The sequence below is a fragment of the Dama dama genome, chromosome 2, assembly GCF_033118175.1.
Source record: "Dama dama isolate Ldn47 chromosome 2, ASM3311817v1, whole genome shotgun sequence".
In the NCBI taxonomy this organism is placed as follows: Eukaryota; Metazoa; Chordata; class Mammalia; order Artiodactyla; family Cervidae; genus Dama; species Dama dama.
The window spans coordinates 26,320,182-26,347,506 of record NC_083682.1 but is presented as its reverse complement, the minus strand read 5'-3'; the positions used below and the strand labels follow the sequence as shown (position 1 = coordinate 26,347,506).

The 27,325-nt window shown below is 39.9% G+C and overlaps 1 protein-coding gene across 1 annotated transcript; it reads right to left on the bottom strand.

Moving 5' to 3' along the window:
• Window positions 1–214: 214 nt before the first annotated feature.
• On the bottom strand, window positions 215–2,512 carry LOC133067251 (E3 ubiquitin-protein ligase RNF113A-like). Its single transcript, XM_061158410.1, has one exon. It carries the CDS (start codon window positions 2,421–2,423, stop codon window positions 1,371–1,373), a length of 1,053 nt encoding a protein of 350 aa, XP_061014393.1. The 5' UTR covers window positions 2,424–2,512; the 3' UTR covers window positions 215–1,370.
• Between the last annotated feature and the right edge of the window lie 24,813 nt (window positions 2,513–27,325).

Genomic DNA, 27,325 nt, shown 5'->3' with positions numbered 1-27,325 from the left:
CTAAAAACATCCAACTATCTAAAGACCTGTCCCACCAGATTCCCTGGAGCAGGGTGCCTCACACCACCCTGAACTTCCTCGGGGATTGTTGAAGATCAACAGCTACAGCAGCATGGGGTGCACTCTCCTTAGAGACAGATGGCAAATGCCTTTGTTGTTCACTCATTGGCAATGCTCTTGGTAAGTGCCAATTTGTCGTTGACACTTAGCTGGTACTCACGAAAAACTTCTGTATGATAGATTTCATGTTTTACGTGGCCCAGAAGGAGAGGAAGGAGTCAACTTGTCAAACATTCTTTGCAGATGGTACCCAAAAATGAGGTTATCAATTGTACAGGTAGTAACCCTCAGATGTGCTCTTTAATGGAAACAATACAGGGAGGGATTAAAAAGTGGGGGGAGGGAAGGTTTCCCTGATGGTCTAGTGGTAAAGAATCCTCCTGCCAACGCAGGGGACACCATTTCGATCCCCGGTCCGAGAAGACCCCACATGCTACAAGTAACTAAGTCCATGCACCACAGCTACTGAGCCAGCACGCCTAGAGCCCATGCTCTGCAACAAGAGACACCACCACAATGAGAAGAGTAGCCCCCACAACTAGAGAATAGCCCATGTGCATCAATGAAGATCCAGCCAAAAGTAAACAAACAATAATTTTTTTTTTTTTTTTAAGAAAGGAGAAAACATAGCAAGGAACTCATGGGCAAATGGTGCTCTGCTTACACACCATCTGTCCTTACAGAGCTCATTTCCTTCCCCATATTACCCCAAAGCCAGTTCCCTTCTGAGGGGGGACTTCTGTTGCCATGGCATGTCTTCTTTCCAACAAAGAAGCAACATGAGGGATAGCACATAAAGGACCCAAGGGTCCCACGCAGTAGACAGTGAAGGAGTCCCAGAAGGGCTGAGGGTTTATTTGAGGTACAGAGCCAGATGAGCAGAGAAGCCAGAGATGTCATGAACCCTCAAAGTCAAGAAGAGGTAAAGAAATGGTGTATTAGGTCCCCACAGCTGTCACAACAAATTAACACTGAGTGGCTTATAACAACACCAGTGTATCCTGTCACAGTTCTGGAGGCTAGGAGTCTGAAATCAAGGTGTTGGTGGGGTCATCTTCCTTCTAGAGGCTCTTTGCTTCTTCCAGCCTCTGGTGGCTTCAGGGATCCCTTGGCTTATGGCTGGGGACACCAGTCTTTGCCTCTGTCTTCACATGGCCTTCTCTTCTGCCTTACAAGGATAGTTAAGGCTGGATTTAGGGCCAACCCAGAAAAATACAAAATGATCTCACTTAGAGATCTGTAACTTAGCTACAGTAGTTTTTTTCCCCCAAAACTACAAAACATTTCGAGATTTGAGAATAGTCGGAAAATTAAGTAACGGGAATTGGACCCTTATCGGGGTCTTCTGGGAAATTGGAAGCACCGCCCTCTTCTGCAGCTCGACGCTTCTCCAGTTTAGCGATCAATTCTTTCGCGGGATTGAAGACGCCACTGGTCTGCTGGTCACAGACGTAGCACCGCGGGGTGGTGCGGAAATGCTGAAGGGCACAGCCCTCGCAGAAATAATGCCTGCACTTGGTGACCACAGGGCTTTGGAAGGTCTGGCGACAGATGAAACACTTGAATGGTAGCTCCTCCTCATTGCTCGCCACTTCATAGTTTTCATCCTCGTCGACGCCATAGCGACCCTCGTCGAGCTCGCGTTGGATCTGCCACCCGTGCTTGTAATCTGAGCGGTCATGGAGGAATTTGCAGCTGTCTCCGAAGCCGCAAAAGCCGGTCTCCTTGTAGTCCTTACAAATGTCGGGCTGGTAATCCCAGCGCACGGTGGCACGCAGATGCTCGGGAGCTCGGATGGGGCCCTTCCTCGCCATTCCGGAGGAATCACTGCCCGCAGACGTGTCTTTGGGCCCCATGTATTTCTGATAATTATTCATTCCCCGGTAGATCTTATCGTCTTCCTTGCCCCTCAGCTCCTCCCGGATCTTCCGGCTGCGCTCAAAGATGGCTTGTGCGTCACGCTCCTTCTCCGTGTCTAGCTCGTACACAGCGGTCGCCCCCATGTCCTCTGGCCCCACGGGTCTCGCCGAGCGAGTGGACTTATAGACCACGCCGAGACTCTCGGGCTCCTCCACTTCCTCCTCGCTACTCCGGTCCCCGGAAGCCCCCTTCTGTCTACCACCGCCCTGGGTCTTCTGGATCATCGGAGTGTGGATCGCTCGCTTCTTTTCTGGACGAACCACCCTGATGCCTTCGTCACCGCTGCTGCTGCTGCTGCCGCCGGCGGCGCCGGCTCCGCCGCCGGGCTCCTGGTTGCAGATCCGGCGTTTTCTGCGGCCTGCACCCCCCTTTCGTCCAGGCTTTCTGAAAAGAAAGGTGCACACCTGGTCCGTCGTCTTTCCCGGGGAAAGCTGCTCTGCCATTTTAAGAGTCGCGAGCTCTGAAACGGTTGTGGCCAACTGGGTGGCGCGGGGCTCCTGCGCGTCACTGCACTCGTCCGCTCTGCCACGAGGTGGATGCAAAACCGGCTGCGCAAAGAGGACTGTGGGAGCAAGGGTGCGCGAGAGCGCATGCGCGCGCCACTCCTTAGCTGCATTTTAAAAGACTCCCCCCGCCCCCCAATAAGGTCACGCTCACAGGTCCCAGGGGCTAGGGGGTGTGTGTGTGTGTGTGTGTGTGTGTGTGTACAGGTCCCAGGGGCTAGGGTGTGTGTGTGTGTGTGTGTGTGTACAGGTCCCAGGGGCTAGGGTGTGTGTGTGTGTGTGTGTGTGTGTGTGTGTGTGTGTGTGTGTGTGTGTGTGTGTGTGTGTGTGTGTGTGTGTATTTTTGGAGCCACCATTCAACCTACTGCAAATGGCAGACAAAACAGATGTTAGCCAAATTTTAATCTAAAGAGTTGATTGATGAGTTCTGCATTTAGCAGATGAAGAAACTGGAAGTAGTGTGCAGAAAAGAGATAAAGATAGAAAAGGGCTTTTGGTTGAAGCTCTTGCCAGAGGGGGTGATGGCATGGATTAAAGCAGTCATTGTAGGAAAGAGAAGGTAAAGCATATGAAAGATCTTATAAAAGAACTATCCACCTTGGTTTATTTGGGAGAAGGAAAGGGCAACCTACTCCAGTATTCTTGCCTGGAGAATTCCATGGACAGAGGTGCCTGGCAGGCTACTGTTCAAAGAGTCGGACATGACTGAGCAACTAATAATTTGGTTTATTTGAAGTTCCCTGTGATGATAGAGAAAGTGAATAGGATTTCAAGTTATAAGACCCAGGTGTAAGCCTCAGCCTGTACACTGACTAGCTGTGTATATTTGGTTTTAGTCCTGCAGTTATAGATTTAGTCCTTAGTTTTAGTCTCTGCAGTTATAAACTGTGAATAATGGCAAAACCAGCTCACTGCACAGACTTATGTGCAAGTTTGTTTTTATTTTTTTATGTGAAAGATTTATTCAAAGTTCAAATTAGACCCTACGTGGGAAGGTAGTCTAAGCTGCTAGTTAAATGTACAGGCCATGGTATTGGTCTACTGGTTTAAAATCCCCACTCTGCCACCAGCTATGCAAGTGACCTTGGGCAAGTTCCTTACCTTCTATTCCTTGGTTTTCTCATCTGTAAAGTGCGGATGACAGTAGTTAGCTAACTCATGAAGCTTTTGTTGGAGGATTAAAATGAGATGATCCAAATAAAGCACTCAGTATATAGCATATAGTAACCCCTGAATAAATATTATCTTATGGAAAAGATCTTTGTCAACATCTAAGTACTACGGCAGTGACTTGTAGTTCTGGCTATGGATGGACATCTCTTAAAGCTTCAGAAAAATAAAGATGCTTGGGCTTTGCACTAGACCTATTGAATCAGGATCAGTAGTTTTTAAAGATTCTTAGATGATTGTGCTGCACAAAGAAGAAATTAACCTTGGTTAGACACTTCCTAGGATCCATTTCATAACAATATCCATTAGGAGAAAAAGCATAATATTCATCTTAGACTATATAGTGGTCTGAACCAACCTGGGCTTCACTTCTTTTTGTAAAAGTACTTTTACAGCACTTAACGATATGGACCATTAGCTCATTTAATACCTGCAATATGCTTCTGAAGCAGGAGTCATTATAGATAAGGAAACTGAGGCACAGAGAGGTTAGGCAAATGACCAAAAGTCACACAGTTAGAAAGTGGTAGAGCCAGCACTGGAACTGTAGTCTTGTGGCTCAGACAATTACAGCAGACAGATTCTCTCAAAGCTATGGTGTCTCTCAAAGTATCTAACCTCTCAGTTTTCTTATCTGTGAAGGACAATTATAGCACTACTTACTCCCTAGGAGACTTGTGAAAATTAAGCAAGATGCTGCCTGAAAAGCACTCAGCAATGTATTTAGTGTTTATTGCTTAACTATTAAGCACTAAATAAAATTCAGTCATTTTTATTAATAATTTTAATATCATCATTATTCATGGAAATATAATGCAGGTTCCAGCTCAAGTTTAATAATCTGAAACCTCTGAGCCTGTTTGGCCAGCTGCTGGGGCAGGACACCTGGTTTAAGGCAATGTAGAATCTATCACTTGCATTGTTACCTCCTGAGCCTGTATTCCTTTCCAGTGCTCACAGTACAATGATGCAGGGGGACTTGAAAAGTGGTACCAGGGAACCAGTGAAAACTCAGCAAGACTTTGATGAACAAGCAGCACTGCCTCAAGGCGCCCTTTAAGTCAAGGAAAAGTAGATGTACTGCCCTCTTCCAAAGACAACTTCCTGCAGCTTTACATTTTTTTAAGGAAATCAGAGCCTTGACCCGAGGATGAGAGAGAGAGAGACGGCAGTCCTACCAGATAACACAAGTCACACATGCTTCCAAAAAGCACACATTTTACAGGTTGTATGAATCTCTAGGAATAAGAGCTGGAGGAAATTTTCAAACTGATTAGGTAAATTACAGCCTACTGGGACGAGGGAAACCAGGTTACACAATATTTTACAATTCCTGACACAAGCACTGATTAGTGTAACATGAAGAGATGGGCGGAAAACAGTTTAATCTCTAAGAGTGTGTGTGTTGAATTTTTTCAGATTCAGTTTCACTTCTCAACACCTGGAAGCATCAGCACTCTGTATTAGTTTCCGTCATAAAGCACAAGAGGGCGCCAGAGAAGGTGGAAATTTTTGTTGTCCAGGGATCCATGTCAGTGTTAGAAAGTCCTTTCTGATCTCAATATAGGGGTGCTTACTATTAGTTCTTTTTGAGTTTTTTAAAATGAAATAACTGTATGCATAAGTTTATTAGCTAATACTTTTGAGCAAGGTGGGTAGTTAGCAAATGCAAAGCTAAAATACTTAAGCATTGTTGGAGAAAGCAGAGAGTAAAGAAGATTGCTAATACTGAATCAGTTCAGTTGTGAAATATTTATTAGTTGCTTTCTGTGTGCATGCTGGTTAGATGCTGTGGGTACCAAGATAAATGAGCCCACAATTTTTCATTGAACTTATTAGTCACATGAGAACTCAAAATTATCTATAATACTTTACTTTCTCTTATTTGAAACTCTATCCTCTTCACCTATTAATTTCTTCAGAAGGATTCTGTGTAATGGTTAAGCTCTAGAGTAAAACAGTTTTTCCTCTTTCCAGCTATTAACCTCCCTGTATCCCAGTTTCCTCACTTGTAAAATGAGATGATTATATCATCTACCTCATTGAGTCTTGTGAAGATTAAATGATACAATCCATGCAAAGTGCTTGGAAATGTGTCATATTTAAGAGCTCAATGTTTATGAATTCTTATTCAGATTTTACTTGTTCTTGGGAACACAAATGAAATTATAGACAGAATGATGGGTCCAAAGGCATTGTTTGATATAACTATGTGGACCAGTAACTTCTTTTTTGTTTCTATCACCAGCAACAGAAAATATCCTGCCTGACACAGCAGTTATATTTAGTTTCTTGATTTGTGTTAGTTACTGTGCTAAATTTTCCATATATTATCTATCCTTTTAGTTTTCATAGTAGCTCTATGAGGTAGAGATATGACAGGTACTAATATTATTTCCATTTTATAGATGAGAAAACAGAGTAAAGACCAGAGTAACACATCTCAGATCATACAACTAATAAAGAGAGGAATCAAGATCTGAATCCATTTCTAGTCTTAAAATATAAAACTGATATTCCCCCAAATGACACAAATATCCTTTGGTATAACACACTTTAAAAAGTATGACCTCAATCATTTGTGGTTCCATGTAACAGCGACATACTTCCTTGAACCTTCTCTGACTTCTCCTTTTCCTGAGTATTGGCCATGGTCACTAGGAAAAGCCATCTAATTTATCCCTCAAATACCTACTGTGCTATATACTACTTACTGTCTTGCTAGAATGAACAGTCTATGAAGTGGGACTTTATTTTGCTCACTGTTGTATCCCCAATACCTAGGATGGTACCTGACATAGTATAGACACTAAATAAATGTTTCCTGAATGAATGAACAAACAAATGTGGGTTGGCTTTCCTTGATCATATTGAACAACTTGGAGAGCAGAATGCTTGAGAACATTACATACTTGGTTCAGTTCAGTTCAGTCGCTCAGTCCTGTCCAACTCTTTGCAACCCCACTGGTCAAGAATCCTTGTGTGTCAGAAATCCCTTGCATTCCTATATACTAACAATGAAAAAACAGAAAGAGAAATTAAGGAAACAATACCATTCACCATTGCAACAAAAAGAATAAAATACTTAGGAGTATATCTACCTAAAGAAACAAAGGACCTATACATAGAAAACTATAAAACACTGATGAAAGAAATCACAGAGGACACAAACAGATGGAGAAACATACCGTGTTCATGGATTGGAGAATCAATATTGTCAAAATGGCTATTCTACCCAAAGCAGTCTATAGATTCAATGCAATCCCTATCAAGCTACCAACAGTATTTTTCAGAGAACTAGAACAAATAATTTCACAATTTGTATGGAAATACAAAAAACCTCGAATAGCCAAAGTAATCTTGAGAAAGAAGAATGGAACTGGAGGAATCAACCTGCCTGACTTCAGACTCTACTACAAAGCCACAGTCATCAAGACAGTATGGTACTGGCACAAAGACAGAAATATAGATCAATGGAACAGAATAGAAAGCCCAGAGATAAATCCACGAACCTATGGACACCTTATCTTTGACAAAGGAGGCAAGGATATACAATGGAAAAAAGACAACCTCTTTAACAAGTGGTGCTGGGAAAACTGGTCAACCACTTGTAAAAGAATGAAACTAGAACACTTTCTAACACCATACACAAAAATAAACTCAAAATGGATTAAAGATCTAAATGTAAGACCAGAAACTATAAAACTCCTAGAGGAGAACATAGGCAAAACACTCTCCGACATAAATCACAGCAAGATCCTCTATGACCCACCTCCCAGAATATTGGAAATAAAAGCAAAACTAAACAAATGGGACATAATGAAACTTAAAAGCTTTTGCACTACAAAGGAAACTATAAGTAAGGTGAAAAGACAGCCCTCAGATTGGGAGAAAATAATAGCAAATGAAGGAACAGACAAAGGATTAATCTCAAAAATATACAAGCAACTCCTGCAGCTCAATTCCAGAAAAATAAATGACCCAATCAAAAAATGGGCCAAAGAACTAAACAGACATTTCTCCAAAGAAGACATACAGATGGCTAACAAACACATGAAAAGATGCTCAACATCACTCATTATTAGAGAAATGCAAATCAAAACCACAATGAGGTACCATTACATGCCAGTCAGGATGGCTGCTATCCAAAAGTCTACAAGCAATAAATGCTGGAGAGGGTGTGGAGAAAAGGGAACCCTCTTACACTGTTGGTGGGAATGCAAACTAGTACAGCCGCTATGGAAAACAGTGTGGAGATTTCTTAAAAAACTGGAAACAGAACTGCCATATGACCCAGCAATCCCACTTCTGGGCATACACACTGAGGAAACCAGATCTGAAAGAGACACGTGCACCCCAATGTTCATCGCAGCACTGTTTATAATAGCCAGGACATGGAAGCAACCTAGATGCCCATCAGCAGATGAATGGATAAGGAAGCTGTGGTACATATACACAATGGAATATTACTCAGCCATTAAAAAGAATTCATTCGAACCAGTCCTAATGAGATGGATGAAGCTGGAGCCCATTATACAGAGTGAAGTAAGCCAGAAAGATAAAGAACATTACAGCATACTGACACATGTATATGGAATTTAGAAAGGTGATAACGATAACCCTATATGCAAAACAGAAAAAGAGACACAGAAATACAGAACAGACTTTTGAACTTTGTGGGAGAATGTGAGGGTGGGATATTTCAAAAGAACAGCATGTATACTATCTATGGTGAAACAGATCACCAGCCCAGGTGGGATGCATGAGACAAGTGCTCCGGCCTGGTGCACTGGGAAGACCCAGAGGAATCGGGTGGAGAGGGAGGTAGGAGGGGGGATCGGGATGGGGAATACATGTAAATCCATGGCTGATTCATATCAATGTATGACAAAACCCACTGGAAAAAAAATAATAATAATAATAAAAAAAAAATCCAAAGCAATAAAATAGGGTTAAAAAAAAAAAAAAAGAATCCTTGTGTGTTTTTCTATATTGTCATATCGTAGAAGCTAAACACACATACACACACAGAAACTGACTGATAGATATATCAACTCTACCCTAAAAACAAACTCAGTTTCCTCAGATTCCACAGCAAAATTCTGTGAACACCTGGTTAGTACATTGAAACTGAGTGTAAAAGTTCCTAAACTCTGTTCTAGGCTCCATCCCTAAGGGCAAGGCAGGTTCTACATTCTAGCCACTATTGTGATGGAATTGGCCCCAGTATACAGGCTGAAGGAGCTTCCCTGGTGGCTCAGTGGTAAAGAACCCACCTGACAATGCAGGAGACTTAAGAGGCTCAAACTCAGGTTTGATCACTGGGTTGGGAAGATCCCCTGGAAAGGGCATGAGAGCTCACTCCAGTATTCTGCCTGGAGAATCCCATGGACAGAGGAGCCTGGCGGGCTACAGTCCATAGGGTCTCAAAGAGTTGGATGCAACTGAGCATGCACACATAGAACCTAAAAGATCTGGGGTCTCTAACTTTATCACTAGCGAACCATGTGGCCTTGGACAGACAAATCCTTTAGCCTCACTGAAACTTCATTTCCTCCAGTGTAAAACAGAAATAATCTCCTAACTTTTTGTGAGGATTAAATTACATGATTATGAAAACACTAAAAAATCAAGCAGGATATATAAGGGAAGACAAATTGAATTCATACATTTCTAGGTAAAAGAGGTTAAAAAAAACCCCTCATTTTGATGACTGAATTCCTTATATTGATTGGCTTGTATGGGTAGCATGGGATTTGGCCAAAGACAAATTAGAAACAAGTTCTCAAAACATGATTTGGAAGAAAGCAGTTTGGTTGAAATCAACCTGGCTCAGAGGACAGTTAGGTCAAAATAATAGTTTGAAGAAAGCAAGTTTCTCGGTTATTTATTTATTTTTAATGGTTATTTTGGTTTACTTTGGGAGTCTTTTTACATGTCAGCATTTTTATCAGTTTAAAGAATTTCTCAGAGTTTTTTTCTTTCTGTTTAAAGTCATTTTAAGGATGCCCTGAATTAGGTTTTGCATTGGTTTGATCATTTGTCAAATGTGTTCCTTCTCAGGAGATCTAACATCGATTAATTATAACTGGGAATTCATAATGGCTAATTATAAAAATGAAATACCAGAACACACACAACTTTGCAGCTCAATAGATATTGCAATTTCTCTTTCGAACATTTGAGCTCTTGGAAACTGGCCGCTTTGGGGTCTTTTTACCTCTTTTATACAATTTAGTATTAAGAGAGAGCAATGAAGAGGAGAAAATCTTGAGTGCAGGGGAGGAAGCGTTCAGGATTCCAGTGTGGACAAAGACACCATTCTCTGCCAAGAGCCTTCATAAACCTTCATTTAAATTTAAAACAAGCGGGCAAACTCAACTGTTGAAGTGGAAGAGGGACGATTGGGTGCAAAGAAGGCAGTGAGATTTTAATCGCCTTGATGCTGTAAATATGGTCAAAAGCACAAGAGGGCAGTGCAGTGCTAAATATCTCAGCATCGACTGCTTGAAATGTACACTGAGTTGCATCTAAACATGGCATTAAGCAAAGGAAAAAAGTCGCACTCATAGAAACAGAGAGTAAACAGGTGTTTATCAGGGCCTGGGAGGCTGGGAGAATGGGGAAGGGTACAAGCATTTTGTAAAATGGATATCTTGGGAACACAGTAGTCTTGGGAAGATTATCTAAGACAGTGTATGGGAAGCGCCTGGGACCTAAAAGCTGCTGCATAACTGGTAACTCTTGTTATTGCCAAACATTATTTTCATAGTACCTACTATTTCTGAACAAGTCAAGTAACACACAATCTGATTATAACAGCCGACAGTTCACTTTTGTCCTCATCGCGGGTGAAAATTGTAATTAGTTTAGTCCTTCCACATTCATTCTCACACTAAAAAACCATCTAGTGATGATAGAGATCAGTATAACTCATTCAAATATAGAAATCAGAGTTCTAACAGAGCCACAGCAGATAAAAATGTCCTACTGTGTGTTAAGATGATGTTAAGGAAAAGTTTCTGAGTAGAACCCATCAAACCAAGAATCTATAATCCAGTTTTTCTTGCCAAGTCCCAAAACCTGATTTGATAACAATAGTCATGATAATGACAATAGTGCTTATTTGTCCAGTCAATAAGACTATTAAGCCTTCATTGATGAGAAGAATTCACCTGGGCATCCAGCGGTTATTCCGCACATAATGTCAGTCATGATAAATCACTGGGCTATGGTTAAATCACTCAGCAAATAAATATTGACTGGTAAGAGTATAGAGAAAAAAGCACCAAGGAAGCAAAGGAGTCATAGAAGCTCCCTGGTTCACTCGAGACTATTGCATGAGAATCTGACATTTAATAGCAGTTCAGAAAGGTTTCTACCATCACTGCTGACCTGGATGAATCCAGTTTCAATCAAGAATTCATGTGGAATATTACTCTGCCATTAAAAAGAACAAAAGAATGTCATTTGCAGCAACATGGATGAACCTCGAGATTGTGATACTGAGCAAAGTAAATCAGAAATAGAAAGACAAATATCATACACTGTCGCTTATACATAGAATCTGAAAAAGGAGTACAGATGGACTCATTTACAAAATAGAAGTAGAGTCACAGATATAGAAAACAAACCTGGTTACCAAAGGATAATGCAGGGGAGGGATAAATCGGGAGATTGGGATTGACATATACACACCGCTGCTGCTGCTAAGTCACTTCAGTCGTGTCTGACTCTGTGCAACCCCATAAATGGCAGCCCACCAGGCTCCCCCCCCCCCACCCACTACTATATATAAAATAGATAACTAGTAAGAACATGCTATATAGCACAAGGAACTATACTCCATACTCTGTGATGGACTATTATGGGAAAAGAACCTTTAAAAAGAGAGTATATGTGTATATGTATAACTGATTCACTTTGTGTACACTTAAACACAACACTGTAAATCAACTCTACTGCAATACAAATTTTTTAAAAATTTCAGAAAGTACAGTTGGACTGAAAGACTGAATAAATACTCCAGACAGTAATCAGTGAGATGGTATATATAAAATATAGAAAACACCTGTATATGTGTATTCAGTTGCTCAGTCATGTCCAACTCTTTGCGACCCCATGAACTGTAGCCCACCAGGCTCCTCTGTTCACGGAACTTTCCAGGCAAGAATACTAGAGTGGGTTGCCATTTCCTACTCCAGGGGATCTTCCTGACTCAGGGATGGAACTTACGTCTCCTGCATTAGAAAGCAGATTCTTTACCACTAGGCCACCAGGAAGCCCAGAAAACACCTTAGCTGGAAATTATTCATGTCCATTCAACCTGGATTTTCCTTAAATTGTTACTTTTACATTTGGTTACTATTTCTTTCTCAGTGAAATATGTGTACCTTTTTGAACATGGAGGCTGAACTAGCCTGAATAGCTCCTGGAAAAGTTATTTTTATAAATGAAAGTGAACTCAAAAACAAACAAACAAAAAAAAAGGAATTCATTTGGGAATTGAAAAGTGGAAAGACTCAGGTTTACTTTCAAGTTGTATATAAACAAAAAGAAGAGTGAAGTGAGCTGATAATATTTTAAATTTCTTTTGTTGATCTGAAATAACCTATGTATATGTATTTAAAAACCTTCTAAATTAAAAGACAGAATTCTGTTTTATGGAGTTTCCCAGGTGGCTCAGTAGTAAAGAATCTGCCGGCCAGTGCAGGAGATGCTAGAGATGCAGGTTCAATCCCTGGGTCAGGAAGTCCCCTGGAGTAGGAAATGGCAACCCACTCTAGTATTCTCGCCTGGTAAAGTCCATAGACAGAGGAGGAGCCTGGCGGGCTATAGTCCATGGGGTCACAGAGATTTGGACACCACTGAATGACTGAGCAGTTAACATTTTGCTTCATATTCTTTTTGGTACCAATCTAGCTATATTTAAAGAAGTGAAATTAAATGAAAACACAGTAATTACATTTTAAAATAAACATGTGCTTGCTGTGTTAAAATTATTACATATGCTGATTAAGAAAAAACATCCAAAATACAAGTATGTATTCAAAGATAATGTATTCTGGTAATAGTTTCACTATTGCAAACACAACAAAAAATAACCCTTATATAGCCACTTTGAAGATGATTCACCACCTTCTCCAGTAACTTCAAAACATCTGCTACAATTAGCTCTGCTTGTTAAAAGATCATCCTTCTGTTTTCTAATATGCTACAAAAATGGGATATCAAAATTACTGTCTTAAATGTATTGTGTTTTGCAATGAAATGCATGCTATAACTATCTAACTTGCAAGGACTGTTACATAGGATTATACAACAAAAAACAAAACTGTGCTCTTTGTAGGAAAACTAGTGATTTAAATCAAACCTACTCGAATTCAAAGAGAGGCACGGTTATCAATTGGATAACTCTGGTTAGTGGCCACAAGATGAATGACTTCATCTGCAAACCAAATTCCTCAGTTTAAAATTGGATGGCCTTTTCCCTTGAAATTGCTTGGAGGGGATCACACACTTTCTACAGAGCCAGCATGAATTCATTTGGTTGGTATTACTCTCTTTTTCCAAGATAAGATGGACTGCCTGAGAACATTTGTTCCTTCTGTAGTCATGGTTCAAAAGTGGACTTGATTGTTAGTAAAACCTGCCAGTTGTCAGAAACAGATGCTTTAATACGGGTAAGTTATTCTTAACTGTGTAATCAAAACTCTTGGAATGATGATCAGCCCTTGAAATATGGATTCTAGAATTTAAGAGTTGAAGGAGCCTTTAAGTCATTTAGCTTTTCCTGTAGCCTCTGTTTGGATTAGGCTGGAGATTCTTCTGACTTGTAAAACTCTCCAAGGATGAAGATTCTATTCCTATCTTACTAATTGATTCTAAGTGCTTCCTAAGACAGATGTCTACGTCCTTTCCTAGAGTCTAAAGTGAAACTGATATTTTTGTTGTGGTCCCCATAAATTTCCAAATGTATATGCCATCCTGTTGTAGAAAGAGTATTGGACTTGGAATCAAAAAACCTGAACCTGACACTCCCTATTTGATCTTCGGCAAGTCCTTTATCCTTTCTGGGGTTCACTTTCCACATCTGTAAAGCTAATAATCCTTACCTGTCTCAAAGGAGGTTGGAAGGATCAAATAAGCTAAGACATATAAAAACATGAAATAATTATAAAACTGCAGATTTTATCTTATGCCTTATGATATTTAGGAAGTTCAGAAAGAAATAAAGATTTAGGGTTTAGATGTTAAATAGCTATGCTATTAGGGATCTTGGTTATGTTAGTTCTCAGGCTACACTAGATATACCACTCTCTTAGGGGTCTGACCCCAGGCTCAAAATCTACAAAATTTCAGCATCTATTGCGCTCAGACTCTTCTCAAACAGTTTACGAACTGTAAGTCATCATACACATTAAGATGTTACAAAAAAGCCAGTGAGTCATCTGTTTCAGAAAAGCCTGGGGCTAGATTGTCTAATAAGAGGTGGGCTGAAGAGTTTTTTCTTGGAACCCTTAAGGTAGGATTGTTCAGTTGCTAAGCCATGTCCGACTCTTTGCAACCTCATGGATTGTAGCCCACCAGGCTCTCTGTCCATGGGGATTTTCCAAGCAAGAATACTGGAATAGCTTGCCATTTCCTTCTCCAAGGGACCTTCCTAGATCATGGGTCAAACTTGTGTCTCCTGCATTGGCAGGAAGATTCTTTACCACCAAGCCACCAGGGAAGCCCATAAAGTTTATCCTTTATGAATCAATCTAGTTACCGAGGAACTTGACTATTAAGAGAATCACACGATCCTAACATACTAGCTAGTATCTCCATTGTGACAAGCAAAGTAGCAAGAAAAGTATCTGCTATTTGCATTGTTGCTTTACAGTTCTCTAAGCTCTTCTATATATTACAAACCAAATATATAATATGACTTTCATCACGGCAGTAATCTCAGGCATTGGAGAGGTGGCAACAAAAAGGAAAGAATGAAAGATCATGAAAGATCATGAATTAATTAGATCATATTAAACTTAAATATCTTAAAACTATAAAATAAATATACAGATGTATGCCCAACTGAGCTGTGGGACTACCATCCATCAGAATGTAAATCTGTGCCATTCATACAAAGGATTTGTGCCCACTCAGCATTTATTTTCTTTCTTTTTCCCCATTCTTAACTTTTCTTTGGGAAAACATCACTCATTGTCCAGGATCTATGTATTGGGTTATCCAAAAAGTTTGTTTGGGTTTTTCCTTAAGATATTGCAAAGTGTGTGTGTGTGTGTGTGTGTGTGTGTGTGTGTGTGAAGTTGTTTTGGTCATGTTCAGCTCCTTGTAACCCTATGGACTATAGCCCACTAAGCTCCTCTGTCCATGGGATTCTCCAGATGAGACTACTGGAGTGGGTTGCCATGCTGTCTTCCAGGTATCTTCCCAACCCAGGGATCGAACCAGCGTCTCTTGCGTCTCCTGCATTGGCAGGTTGCTTCTTTACCACTAGCACCACCTGGGAATTTGACCAACCCAGTGTTTTGGGTGGTACTGGAGAACTCTCCTCTCCAGTACAGCTGGAGAAAATATAAGAAATATTGAAACAAACTATTTAAAAATAATTAAATTTTATGTCTGTAGCACTGAATCTGTTTACCTAATGAATATCAGTGTGGGTCCAATTTTCAGAAAAGACTTAAAGAAGGTGGTAAAACATGAATCCAGTAAGAATAGGGACAAATTTTTAATTTTCCTTAACAGAGGGTCCCTCTGCCTTGCTAAGTTCCACCTCCATGCATCTGACTCTAACTGCTTTAAATTAAGCAAAGATTCCAGCTTTTTAAGCTGATGTCATCATCCATAAAATAGGAATAAAACTAAAACCTTCTTCATGGGGTGGTGATGACTATCCAATCATATGATGTCTGAAATGAAAATAGTTTTATATCAGTTGGGGTGCATTCAGTTACAATTAACAGAAAACCAACTTTAATTTTGGCATAAATACTACAAGGAATGCACATCTCGCATTAAACATTCTCACCACAGAAAAGGACGAGGGGACACAAGGGAATTTTAAAAGTTAAGAATATGCTTATTACCTTGATTATGGGGATAGCATCATGGGTATATGCTCATATCCAAAGTCATCAAACTGTATACATTAAACATGTGCTTTTTCTGTATATCAATTATATCTAAACAGTCTTTTTTTTTTAAGTTTTGTTACTTTTCCCATGTAATTTTTAAAAGTTGATATGTTGTGTTTCCATTTGTAGTCAGTTCAGGAATTTTTTTTTTTTTTGGCTGCATGCCATGTGTTAGGATCAGTTTCCCAACCAGGAATTGAACCTGTGGCCCCTGCAGTGGAAGCACAAAGACTTAATCACAGGACCTCCAAGGAAGTCCCAATAAAGTCATTTTTTTAAAAAAAGGAATTCTACTAGATGCTGGATAGCCAAATAATGATAAATGCCCATTGCAGAGATCTCTGCACTAAAGCATTTTCCAAGGAAAACTGAGCCTGCTTCTGGAAAACACCTCCCTGGGTGTCAAAAGTAGATGATATGGGTGGTCAGACAGCACCACCAGTGAATACCAAGAAGGAGCCAAAAGAAGTTCCAAATTCATATTCTTCCCATTTATATGAAATGCAGGGGCTCTACTGAGCAAGCAAAACCTCTACAGTTCAGGAAAGATCCAATAGGTAGGGATGGGTGAACGTCCTTATAATATTTATGTCTGAGATTCATACTTATCTTCAGTGAGATCTAAAATAAGAACTTGGGAGTTTTCAGAGAACCCTAAAAAACTCCAATCTGTTTTTTTTGTTTTTTAATTGATTATTTTATTTATTTATTTATTGTTTTTTTCTCTTGGCATGTTTTTTTTTTTCATTTATTTTTATTAGTTGGAGGCTAATTACTTTACAATATTGTAGTGGTTTTTGCCATACATTGACATGAATCAGCCATGGATTTACATGTGTTCCCCATCCCGATCCCCCCTCCTGCCTCCCTCCCCATCCCATCCCTCTGGGTCTTCCCAGTGCACCAGGCCCAAGCACTTGTCTCATGCATCCAACCTGGGCTGGTGATCTGTTTCATCCTTGATAGTATACTTGTTTCAATGCTGTTCTCTCAGAACATCCCACCCTCGCCTTCTTCCACAGAGTCCAAAAGTCTGTTCAGTACATCTGTGTCTCTTTTTCTGTTTTGCATATAGGGTTATCGTTACCATCTTTTTAAATTCCATATATATGCGTTAGTATACTGTATTGGTCTTTATCTTTCTGGCTTACTTCACTCTGTATAATGGGCTCCAGTTTCATCCATCTCATTAGAACTGATTCGAATGAATCCATGGCTGATTCATGTCAATGTATGACAAAAACCACTACAATAATGTAAAGTAATTAGCCTCCAACTAATAAAAATAAATGGAAAAAAAATAAATAAAAAGTAGAAAAAAAAAAAAAAAAGATTTCATCCTTAGTGTTAATAATGGGCCATTCAAAATGTTACCGCTTCTGAAAACACACCAAGAGAAACAGCAACAACTGCTGCAAAGCAGATTTAGGCTCCATTTGACTCATTTACAAGCACAGTTACTTAAAAATTAGCTTGCCCTCTGATTTTGTTAAAACATCCCCGGTGAGACCACTCCAGTCCCAGTCCAGATATCGGGTGGATGCTGACAAGACTGACTGATGTAGACTCTTCTACTTATTTCTTTAAACTTTATCTCTCCTAGAGGTTGTTTGCCAATTTGAAAAAAGAGAGGATGGAGAGAGAGAGAGGGAGGGAGGAGAGAGAGGGAAGGGAGGGGAAGGGAGTAAAGGATAGAGGTTGATTCTGGGGACTCATTCATTTGGAGATTAGAATCTAGTGCGAAAGAGACACTAGTTTTAGAAAGGAACAGCATGGACTGGCACCAAATGAGGTGTGAGAAAAGCATGTGGAAAAGGTGAAAAAAATAACAATCAAGTAAGGGACTGAAAAGCTCTGAGAGGAGTACGTCAAAGAAAGGTGACAAGCAGGACCTGGTACAGATGACCTCATTCCCCAAACAGCAGGATAGGCTGTTGCTCTACTTACTAGGAAAAAAGGTTAAAAAAAAAGAAAAAAAAAATAAAATGTTACCTCTGTGCACACAATCACCTACAGATAAAAACTGCTTCAGCAGAGTGAAAGCAATTAAAAACTGGCAGTTTATAGGGTGGGAGGTGGGAGGGAGATTTAAGAGGGAGAGGATGAGTTATATACTTAGAGCTGATTCATGCTGTTGTATGGCAGAAACCAACACAACATTGTAAAGCAATTATCCTCCAATCAAAAAAAAAAAAAAAACACCAAAAAAACAACAACTGGCAGTTTGTAGGGAAAGAAAATTAAAATTTCACAATTTGTGTGAAGTGAGCAGTCTGAAAACTGGCTCCCCTAAGCCAGCTGAGATTGTGCTCTGAGGGTCATCGCCTTTAAAGGTCTACCAGGCACATCTCCTGACCTTCTCTGGAGCCTTAGACCCAGAGCAATTTTCTACTTTGGTGGTGATTCCTATTTGTCACTCTCTCTGGTTCCATTCAAAAACGTCTTTCAGCATTTTTTTTTTTTTTTGCAAGAGAACAGTGGAAATAGACTCCTGGAGAAGATGAAGCTATTCTATTTTTGATTGCTATGGCTGAGTCCTAGAAAGTTCCATTCCTTGAAATGTCTGTTTTATAAGCCGCTGCACATGACCTGATTGTCAAATTGAGTCCCAGACCATCCCTTCCCCAGAGGATTTGCCCTCTAAGCTGCACAGCCGACAGGCATCAAATGATACCCATCTCGACACTGGGAGCCCAGAGAGAATTTTTCCATTTCGCAGCTGAACCAAACTTCCCAAATGCGCCAGGGGAAGAACTGGTAAAAGGTTGAGCTGGAGCGACTGTCTTCAAATTGGAATACTAATGATGACCTTTAATGAAGCCTGACAGTACAATCTGTTTCTCATTGTTTTTTAAGTGCCGGCTCCCAAGCACACCCTGGTTTTCAAGGAAGGGACAGACTGGGATAAATGGACCCTGCTGGTGTGCAGGCCTGAATACAGCTGATCTTTCAGCTGGGATTAAATTAATTAAAGTGATTCTCTTGGCCACAGAATTCGTCTTTTTATCTGTCATTATTGTATTGTTGATTAATCTCCAGTGGAGGCTAATTGGTATCTGAGCTTTTGGAGGCGAGGGATCTTGGAGTGATTGGGATGAAATTGTCCTCATTTGGAATGGGGAGAACAGGAAGGGTTGTCTTAGTTCTAGACGTGAAATGAGTTTGTTAATTTAAGACCTCTATCAGAAGACCACAACAGCCCAAGGCAAGAACAGTAAGACAAAATGAACCTATATGGAGAAAGCTTTAGCTGTGTGGGCTTTGCCCCAGATTAATAATCAATGGAATAGTCCTAAGAAACCTACTACAAGCAAGGCTTTGTGCCAGGAAATTAGAGGGACCCATTCATATGCCATGGCTCCTTAAATCGGGTGCACTTTAGTTAATGAGATGCCTGAGTCCCATGCCCTAGAGGAATCTGGAAAAAACTTGAAAACTCATCTAGTTCAAACTCTCATTTTATACATAAGATGGAAACTACAGTCAGCAGTGATGATGTTCATCAAAGCTAGGGTATTTCTTGAGGTGGGAAAAAGGTGCCAGGTCATGATTGGAACATCAAGATGTCAGTTGGGTTCAAAGAGAACACCGTTTCCCCTTCTACTCTGAAGGCTGGGATGAAACTGGAAGGATGACCCAAGGAGGGATATTGGGACTGGGAATCTATGAGAGAAAACAAGACAAGCTGAGACAACTTGCAAGGGAAAAAGAGAACCAAAGTTCTGTTTCTATTAGTAAAGGCTTTTTAAGTTGCAAGTGGCAGAAATCTGATTGTCCTTTGTCTCCATGGCCACTTCAGGGAGGTATATTCTAGTGGAATTCCTATTCTGAAGTCTCTACTGTTAAGCCATTCTCTCCTATAAGTTTGAATTCTGACATCTAGGTATTGACCAAAAAAGCTGATTGACAAGGGAATACACACACACACAGACGTATATAAAATTATGACTGATTTGCATTGTTGTGTGGCAGAAACCAACACAACACTGTAAAGCAATTTTCCTCCAACTAAAAAAAAAAAAAGCTGATTGATTTCAAGACGTTATTCTGCAAGCTTCTGACCTCTCTGGCAATAACAACACTTAAAATTGCAGTTGGCTGCTCCCGTTAGTATTCTGTGATCATGAACTCAGGTCCAAAGTCAGAGATCTTGTCTGTGATCCTTCAATGTACACATCACCATTGTGGTTTCTGTCTCTTAGCAATAGTCTTTCCACTTTAACAAATTCCCACTCTCATCAGTAGGTGACACTTCAGCCTCTTCTAAGCAAAATAAAAGCCTCAGGTAGGAAACAGTTGATATTTTCTTACCTCCAGGCTGAATCTCAGTCAATGGCCCTCTATGACAGAGCCACATAGAGAGTACACAGCAGGGAGAAAGAATAGAGCAGGTCAGGCTTCCCTGTTCTATGGTTATACCCGCATCCCAATATTATTTTCTATTCTGTATTCCATCTCCTTCCTTTTTTTAAATTTATTTTTACTCTTTGATTTTTGGTTGCTCTGGGTCTTCGTTGTTCAGTGTGGGCTTTCTCTAGTTGTAGAGAACAGGGTCTACTCTGGTTGCGGCGCACGGGCTTTTCACTGCAGTAGCTTCTCTTGTTGCAGAGTAGTCTCTAAGTGTATGGATTTTGTAGTTGTGGATTCCTCCTGAACCAGAGATCAAACCCATACCCTTCGCATGGCAGGTGGATTCCTAACCACTGGACCACCAGGAAAGTCCTGTCCCCTTCCTTTGTTTGTACGACCTAAAGAATTGATAAAGGATTCATGTTTTCCAACTCAGGCAAATACAACCATCTTGAATGGCTGGCCAACCAAAAAGAGTATCTCGATAATGTCACTGGGTTGCACTTGGTGTTTGTCAGAAACTCACAAGGGCTCAATCCTGAAGCAGCCACCTCCACCACACAAATGTGGGGAAAAGGATGTCCCTTCTTTGCTGGAACTCACCTGGTAGGGGGTGGGGAGAATCCCAAGAGCTTCACCCTCCTGGGGCCACTTTCATTGCTGCTGCTGGCACACAGGTTGGGAGAGAGGTCTGCTCTTTCCTTGGTCGCTCTCCTGGAGTAAGCCAGGGAACATTAAAAGACTTCTGTCCCACAGGATTCTCTCCTACAGGTCCTTGAAAGCATGGGCTTTCCTCAAAACCTTTCATGTCTGTATCCACTTGTAGGTTTCAGGGTGCCCTAGAGTCTGAGACAGACTGTTCAGGAGGGACAAAGAGCAGCAACATAGGAGATCCACAGCTGGGCTGTCCCTCAAGGACTGGGTTCCCTTCCCAGTCCTCCTGCTCTGACCCGCCTCCCAGAGTCCTCTGACAGTTTCTTTAGACGTTCTACCCACAATTTTTAGTTGCAGTCAGAGAAAGCAATAGGGTGCATTATGCTTATTCCATTCTGACCAAAACCAGAAATCTGTGTTTTTTTCATCATGTCTCCATTAGTCTTTGAACACATCTTTGCTTTTGGATTCAATAAGATGTTTCAGGGTCATCTTATATTTTTCTCATCCAGCTCTTGAATCAGTCATTTCTCAAAAGGGTTCTGGTTCTGTTTTATAGAGAATGGCATTTAGGAGCCAAGATCTGGGCACTAGATTGCTACTTGCTGTTGCTACTACTTATGTGTTTTGCTTCTTCCAGACCCTTTCATGGCTCTTGGGTCCTCTCAGTGATCAGACCTTAAAAGCAGCAGCCATGATACCACAGATAATAGTGCTACCTGGATATTTATATATAAGTTTAAAATAAATAAAATTTAAAATTTGATACCTCAGTTGCATGAGCTATATTTCAAGTGCTCAACAGTCACATGTGGCTGGTGACAACAACATAAGACACTGTAGACATGGAACGTTTTTATCATTGCAGTCCCCATCTAGATAATTTCTGCCCCAAATTGTCTGCATCATTTATTTCAGTTTGCTTGTGAAAATGAAGCATAAAACTCAAGTCAAACTTTTCATAACATCAACAAATTAAATATACAAAAAATTATAGTTATCAAAGGGGAAAGAAGGGAGAGATAAGTTAGGGAAAGAGGGGAGGGATTAACCAATACAAACTATTGCACATGAAATAGATAAGCCACAAGGATTTACTGTAAAACACAGGGAACTGTAATATCTTAATCTATAATGGAAAGTAATCTTAAAAATATACAAATATAACTCAATCACTTTGCCGTACACCTGAAACTAACATGATATTGTAAATCAACTATACTTCAACTAAAAAACTAAACATACACCACCACCTGTAACAAGCATACAAACAACCCAGGATGGACTTTAGAGCAAAAGAATGAGCAACGCCACCTTCCAGGCTAGCAATTTATCTACTTAAAGTCAGTTGTAGCTTTCAAAGGACCCCAGAGATTCTAACAGAAACTTGTCAAGGATTCCGTCCAAGCTGTATTACCAACTAAAATGAGAAATTTTAATTTTCATTCTCCATCTGTACTTTTTCCACTTAACCAACGAGGGAGGGAAGGATACTAAGTGAACACACTGTTGATTACAGAAGATGTATTCTATTAACAGGAGTTTGATGCATGATGCCCTTCCTCCTCACCAGGGGACTGTAGGATGGACTTTGTCTTGATCAGAACTGCTGAAGAAGCCAACATGGTTCTCACTATTTTAGCACTCTTACTAAAGTGTCATAAGTCTAGGCCTGCTGACAGTGATTGGTCAGAGAAAAAACAGAGGAAAAAAATGACATCTAATTGCGTCAGAGATAAAAGAGCTATATGTCTGTGTGTTCAGTAGCTTTAGTCGTGTCCAACTCTAGGGACTGTAGCCTACCTGCCTATTCTATCCACGGGATTCTCCAGGCAAGAATACTGGAATTGGTCGCCATGCCCTCTTCCAGGGGATCTTCCAAATCCAGAGATAGAACCCAGGTCTCCTCGTCTTTTGCATTGCAGGTGGATTCTTTAGCGCTGAGCCACTGGGGAAGCCCCCAAAAGGAGGTATATGTGCAATATATATATATCAATAATATCACATATGTTATCATATATGTAATATATAACACTACTATAATAATATAATTAAGGGAGATAATGCACATACAGAGTTTAGCATAAGACTCAGCACAAATAGTAAGCACCTGTTACACTTTAGCTATTCTTTTGATTCCCTTTTTTAAAAAAATGAAAGTTTAGTTTCTGAGTACGAGTATACTTCTCTTCCTCCTTCTCTTTCTATGATGACTAAGAGAAGTTCCATAACTACTTGGCAACCATTTTAGAAAATGTTTGATTGTATTATCTCATTTAACCTGAAAACAACCCATTAGGATAGGTACCATTATTATACTCAGCTCCAGGAAGATTAAATAGCTTGCTCAAGATCACACAGCTTGAAAATCATAGAGGAAAAATTCTGTGCATGTCATCTGGCTCTCAAACCAGGACTCTTAATCCCATTGTAAGAAATTCTAAACCACGTTGCAAAATACTTTCACACCAATTTTGTGTGAAATGGTTCAGAAAATATTGATCCCAAGCTTTGAAGCCTTGTACATCATAACATACATACTCTATATACATATAACACAATACTCTAATATCTAGTGAAAAGAGAGGCTGGGGACATAGATTCACAAACAATGAAGATGATAGCACACACATACAGTCCTCCCTCGGGTGCTCAAGTATTTCATATAAATGGCATAGTATTTGCATATAACCTACATATATCCTCCTGATACTTTAAATCATCTCTAGGTTACTTATAATTCTCAATACAATGCAAATGCTATGTAATAGTTGCCACTGGTTGCCAAGTTCAAGTTTTGCTCTTTGGAACTCTATGAAGAAATATATTTTGTAATATTTTTGATCTGTGGTTGGTTAAATCTACAGACTCAGAACCCACAGATACTGAGGGCGGAGTATACAGTACTTACTTTGTATCAGACTGTTCTCAGCCCATATACTCATCCCATTTTCACAATAACCCTATTAGGTAGGTATTATTATGATGCCCATTTTTCAGAAAAGGAAACTAGGCAGCAAGGTTTAGTGCCTCACACAACATCTCACAAAACTAGTAAGTTTTGGATGTGGGATTTGAACTCAGATACTCTGATTCCAGAGGCCATAGTATTTTGTCCCAAACGTGTGCTATCACATACCTGGTGATGTCAGTTACTAAAGAAGTGATCCAGCCACAACAACCATGGCCACAACAACTTAAAAATTCCCTAAAACTGAAGCTACAAAGTCTTTAGCTTTATCTTAAGAGAAGCATAAAAATAGAAAATTTAAAAGTAAATGCAGTTGCTGTGGGTTTTCTAGTCCCATAGGCTACCAGGATTCTCATTTACTACCCCACTCCCACGTTTTCTTGTTTTATTATTTCTTTATCAATTCACATAAACACACACACACAGCTCCTTCAGAAAAACTGACCACTCTGTTTGTCTTTCTGAATTATTCTGACCCTTCACACTTGAGACTTGTAGCTCCTTGAGTAGCAATATGCCTGAAACAAAAGAGGAGATCAGTTGAAAAACATGAGTGGATTTTCTTAGAAAATTGCATGCTTCCATCACAGGGCTGTTGTGAGGATCAAAGTGGGAATGTGTGTGATCTCGCTTTGAAAATTCTGAAGGCCTTCAGAAATGGAAGGAGTCATTATTATCACCATACTAAAACCAAAACCCTAAGCTCTCTTCCCAAAACAATTCCCGCAATCACAAAATCAATGGGAAGGCCAGGTCTGTGGTTCATGGTTTTTTTCTTTATATTGTGTCAGACTTCAGAGTTTTTGTGGTTCTTTAGTTGTTAATATTTGTTTCACTGGCATTGCTTAAGACTTGCACAAGCTCATGAAGAGTGTGCAGTAAGATTCATTTATGAATGGCCCAACAGATGACACTTTTTTTTTTTTTCAGGGAAATTTGCATTTGTCATTGCAATAATTGAATTCACTGCTCAACACACAAGTAAATTCCTCAAAGAAGCCTTTGTGTTGTGCTTGGGATTAAGAGTATTTCTTTCTATCAAAGCAAGGCAAGTTTTGTCTGAAATGAGTTTCTTTTTGCAGCACACACACACAAAAGGAAATTAGAAAAAGATGCTAAGATGATCCTTTGGATATGATGACCTCAGTTGAACCAACTTGCCCTGTGGCCTGAGTAAAGTCATACAATTTATCTGGAACTTGGTTTTCCTCACAACAAAATGGGGAGGGTGAACTAGGATTTTGTGATCTGTTCGAACTCTTATTTTATGATTCTGTGATTCTTCCCTTCTGAGGCGCCCAAAAGAGTAAATGTGGTGCACCTAGGACCTAATGATGGATAAACCTTAATGTTGCAGAAGGAAAAGTGAGACTTATTCCACCTTCATTCTAATCAAAATACTTTGTACCCCTCACTTTGTAGTTAACAGTGTTTCACATATATTATTTCATTCAATCCCTGCCATAAGCCTTTGCAGTAGCAATTTTTATTCGATTTTATAGATGATGATGGAATTGAAACTCAGAGGGAGTAGTTCAGTGTCTCTTCCAAAATTCCACATTTAATGAATGGTGAGCCCATTCATATAGGTCTGGAGTAGTATAATTTCTACTACTCTATGATGCTTGATTATTTATTATAGGAGGAGAATTTTACTCCCTCCCTATGGATTGCAAATGTTGGTATTGAAAATTATGCTGGTGACTCATATCTTTTCTCATGAAATGATAGTAAGAAACTAGTTGAGCCAGAAAGTTTGAAAACCTATTCGATCTTTTTCATAAACACTGTAAATGTAAAATACAAAAATACTAAATACTATATCTTGATATTCATTCATCCATTATTTTTTTTTCATAAATTCAGCACATATTTTTCAAGTGTCTATGATTGCTAGACATGGTGTTAGGCATATTTAATAAGGCCAAGCTCCTGCTCTCATAAAATGTATAACTTAACAGAAAAAAACATAAGCATTGTCATGAGTGTTCAGCTAGGAAACAGTTAGGGTGCTCTAGGAGCGTACAAAACAAGCTTGTGACTATCTGGAACAGTTAGAAAAGACTTCCCAAAGGATGTAGGGTTTAAACTGAGAACTGGAGGAGGAAGAGACTCCTGATGATATAAATGGTGATGGAGAAGTTCCATCTGGAAGAAAGAATACATGCAAAATCAATCTTGCTTTTATTTTTGTAAAGTTATTGCATCTTTGAAAAACATGTTTCTAAGATTTTAAAAGTACAAAAATAATATAAGTATGTTGTGCCACATGAAATAACATAAAGGTCTATAAATGATAAAGTTAAAAGACTTCCCTGGTGGTTAAGACTGCTCGCTCCCAGGGCAGGGGGTACAGGTTCCATCCCTGATGGAGGAAGCTCTGTATCCCATGCAGCTCAGCCAAAAACAGTAGAATGGATAAACAACAAAGTCCTACCGTATAGCACAGGGAACTATATCCAATCTCCAGGGATAAACCATAATGGAAAAGAATATTAAAAAAATGTACATATGTGTATAACTGAGTCACTTGATGTACAGCAGAAATTAAACATTGTAAATCAGCTATACTTCAATTTAAAAAGATAATGGAACGCCCTTTAAAAAAAGAATAAGTTCATATTCTCTTTATCTCCACTCTCCTTCCATTTCCACCCAGCCATTATGAATTACTTTCATGTGGAATCTTCCTCTTCCTCTCTATGAAACAGTTAATATATAGCTAAATTGTTTCATAATGCTTGGACCCAGACAGGATGGTATTATGTGTGTGTTGGTTGGTTGAAGTCACAAGCCAAGAAGAGCTAGTTGCTGTGACCCAGATGTGACTGTTACAACTGCTTCACTGATTTTCATCTTTTTTATGGACACAAGGACACCTGATTGATGGTTTAGTGAAAGTCAGGAATGGATTTTTCACAGGTAAAATGAGTAGCTTTTTAGCATGATAGATGTTAAAATAGCCTCTTATTGGTGAAGTCGGTGGTATTCAATTGTATATGGCTTATCCAAAGTCTTTTAGAGACACTCCATTTCCTTGTATGGACAGAGATTAAGACTCCAGCTAGGTCTGTGGCCTGCTCCCTTAGGGATGGTGTCTGAGGCCTGATCCTAAAGGGTACTGTCCAGTGTGTTCTGGGGGATTTCTGATGACCCGAAAGACCATAAAGAGAACAGAATCCCAGCCCTGCAGTACTGTCACATCTGGCTCAAGGGAACCTGCTTGCAAGACAGTGGGTAAAACAACTAGGGGGCTTAACTAAGCTTCCAGAACTAGTGATAGGCCCTGTTTATGCTTGTTTGCCAAAAGTGTTTATTTATGCAGCAGAATTGAGTCAGACACTTGCTTTTACTATAGCCTAGTAGTGAGATTATCAGAGACTAGCTACCTTTACCTGCCTGGAACCATTAAGAAGTTAGTATTGACTTCTTAGACCGATAAGACCCTAAGTGGTGCATATCTAAGTTGACTTAGATAAGTTCAAAATACATATAGATATACACACATTCACACACACACGTGTAAAGTTTTAAAAAGTAAAAATATGGCATGC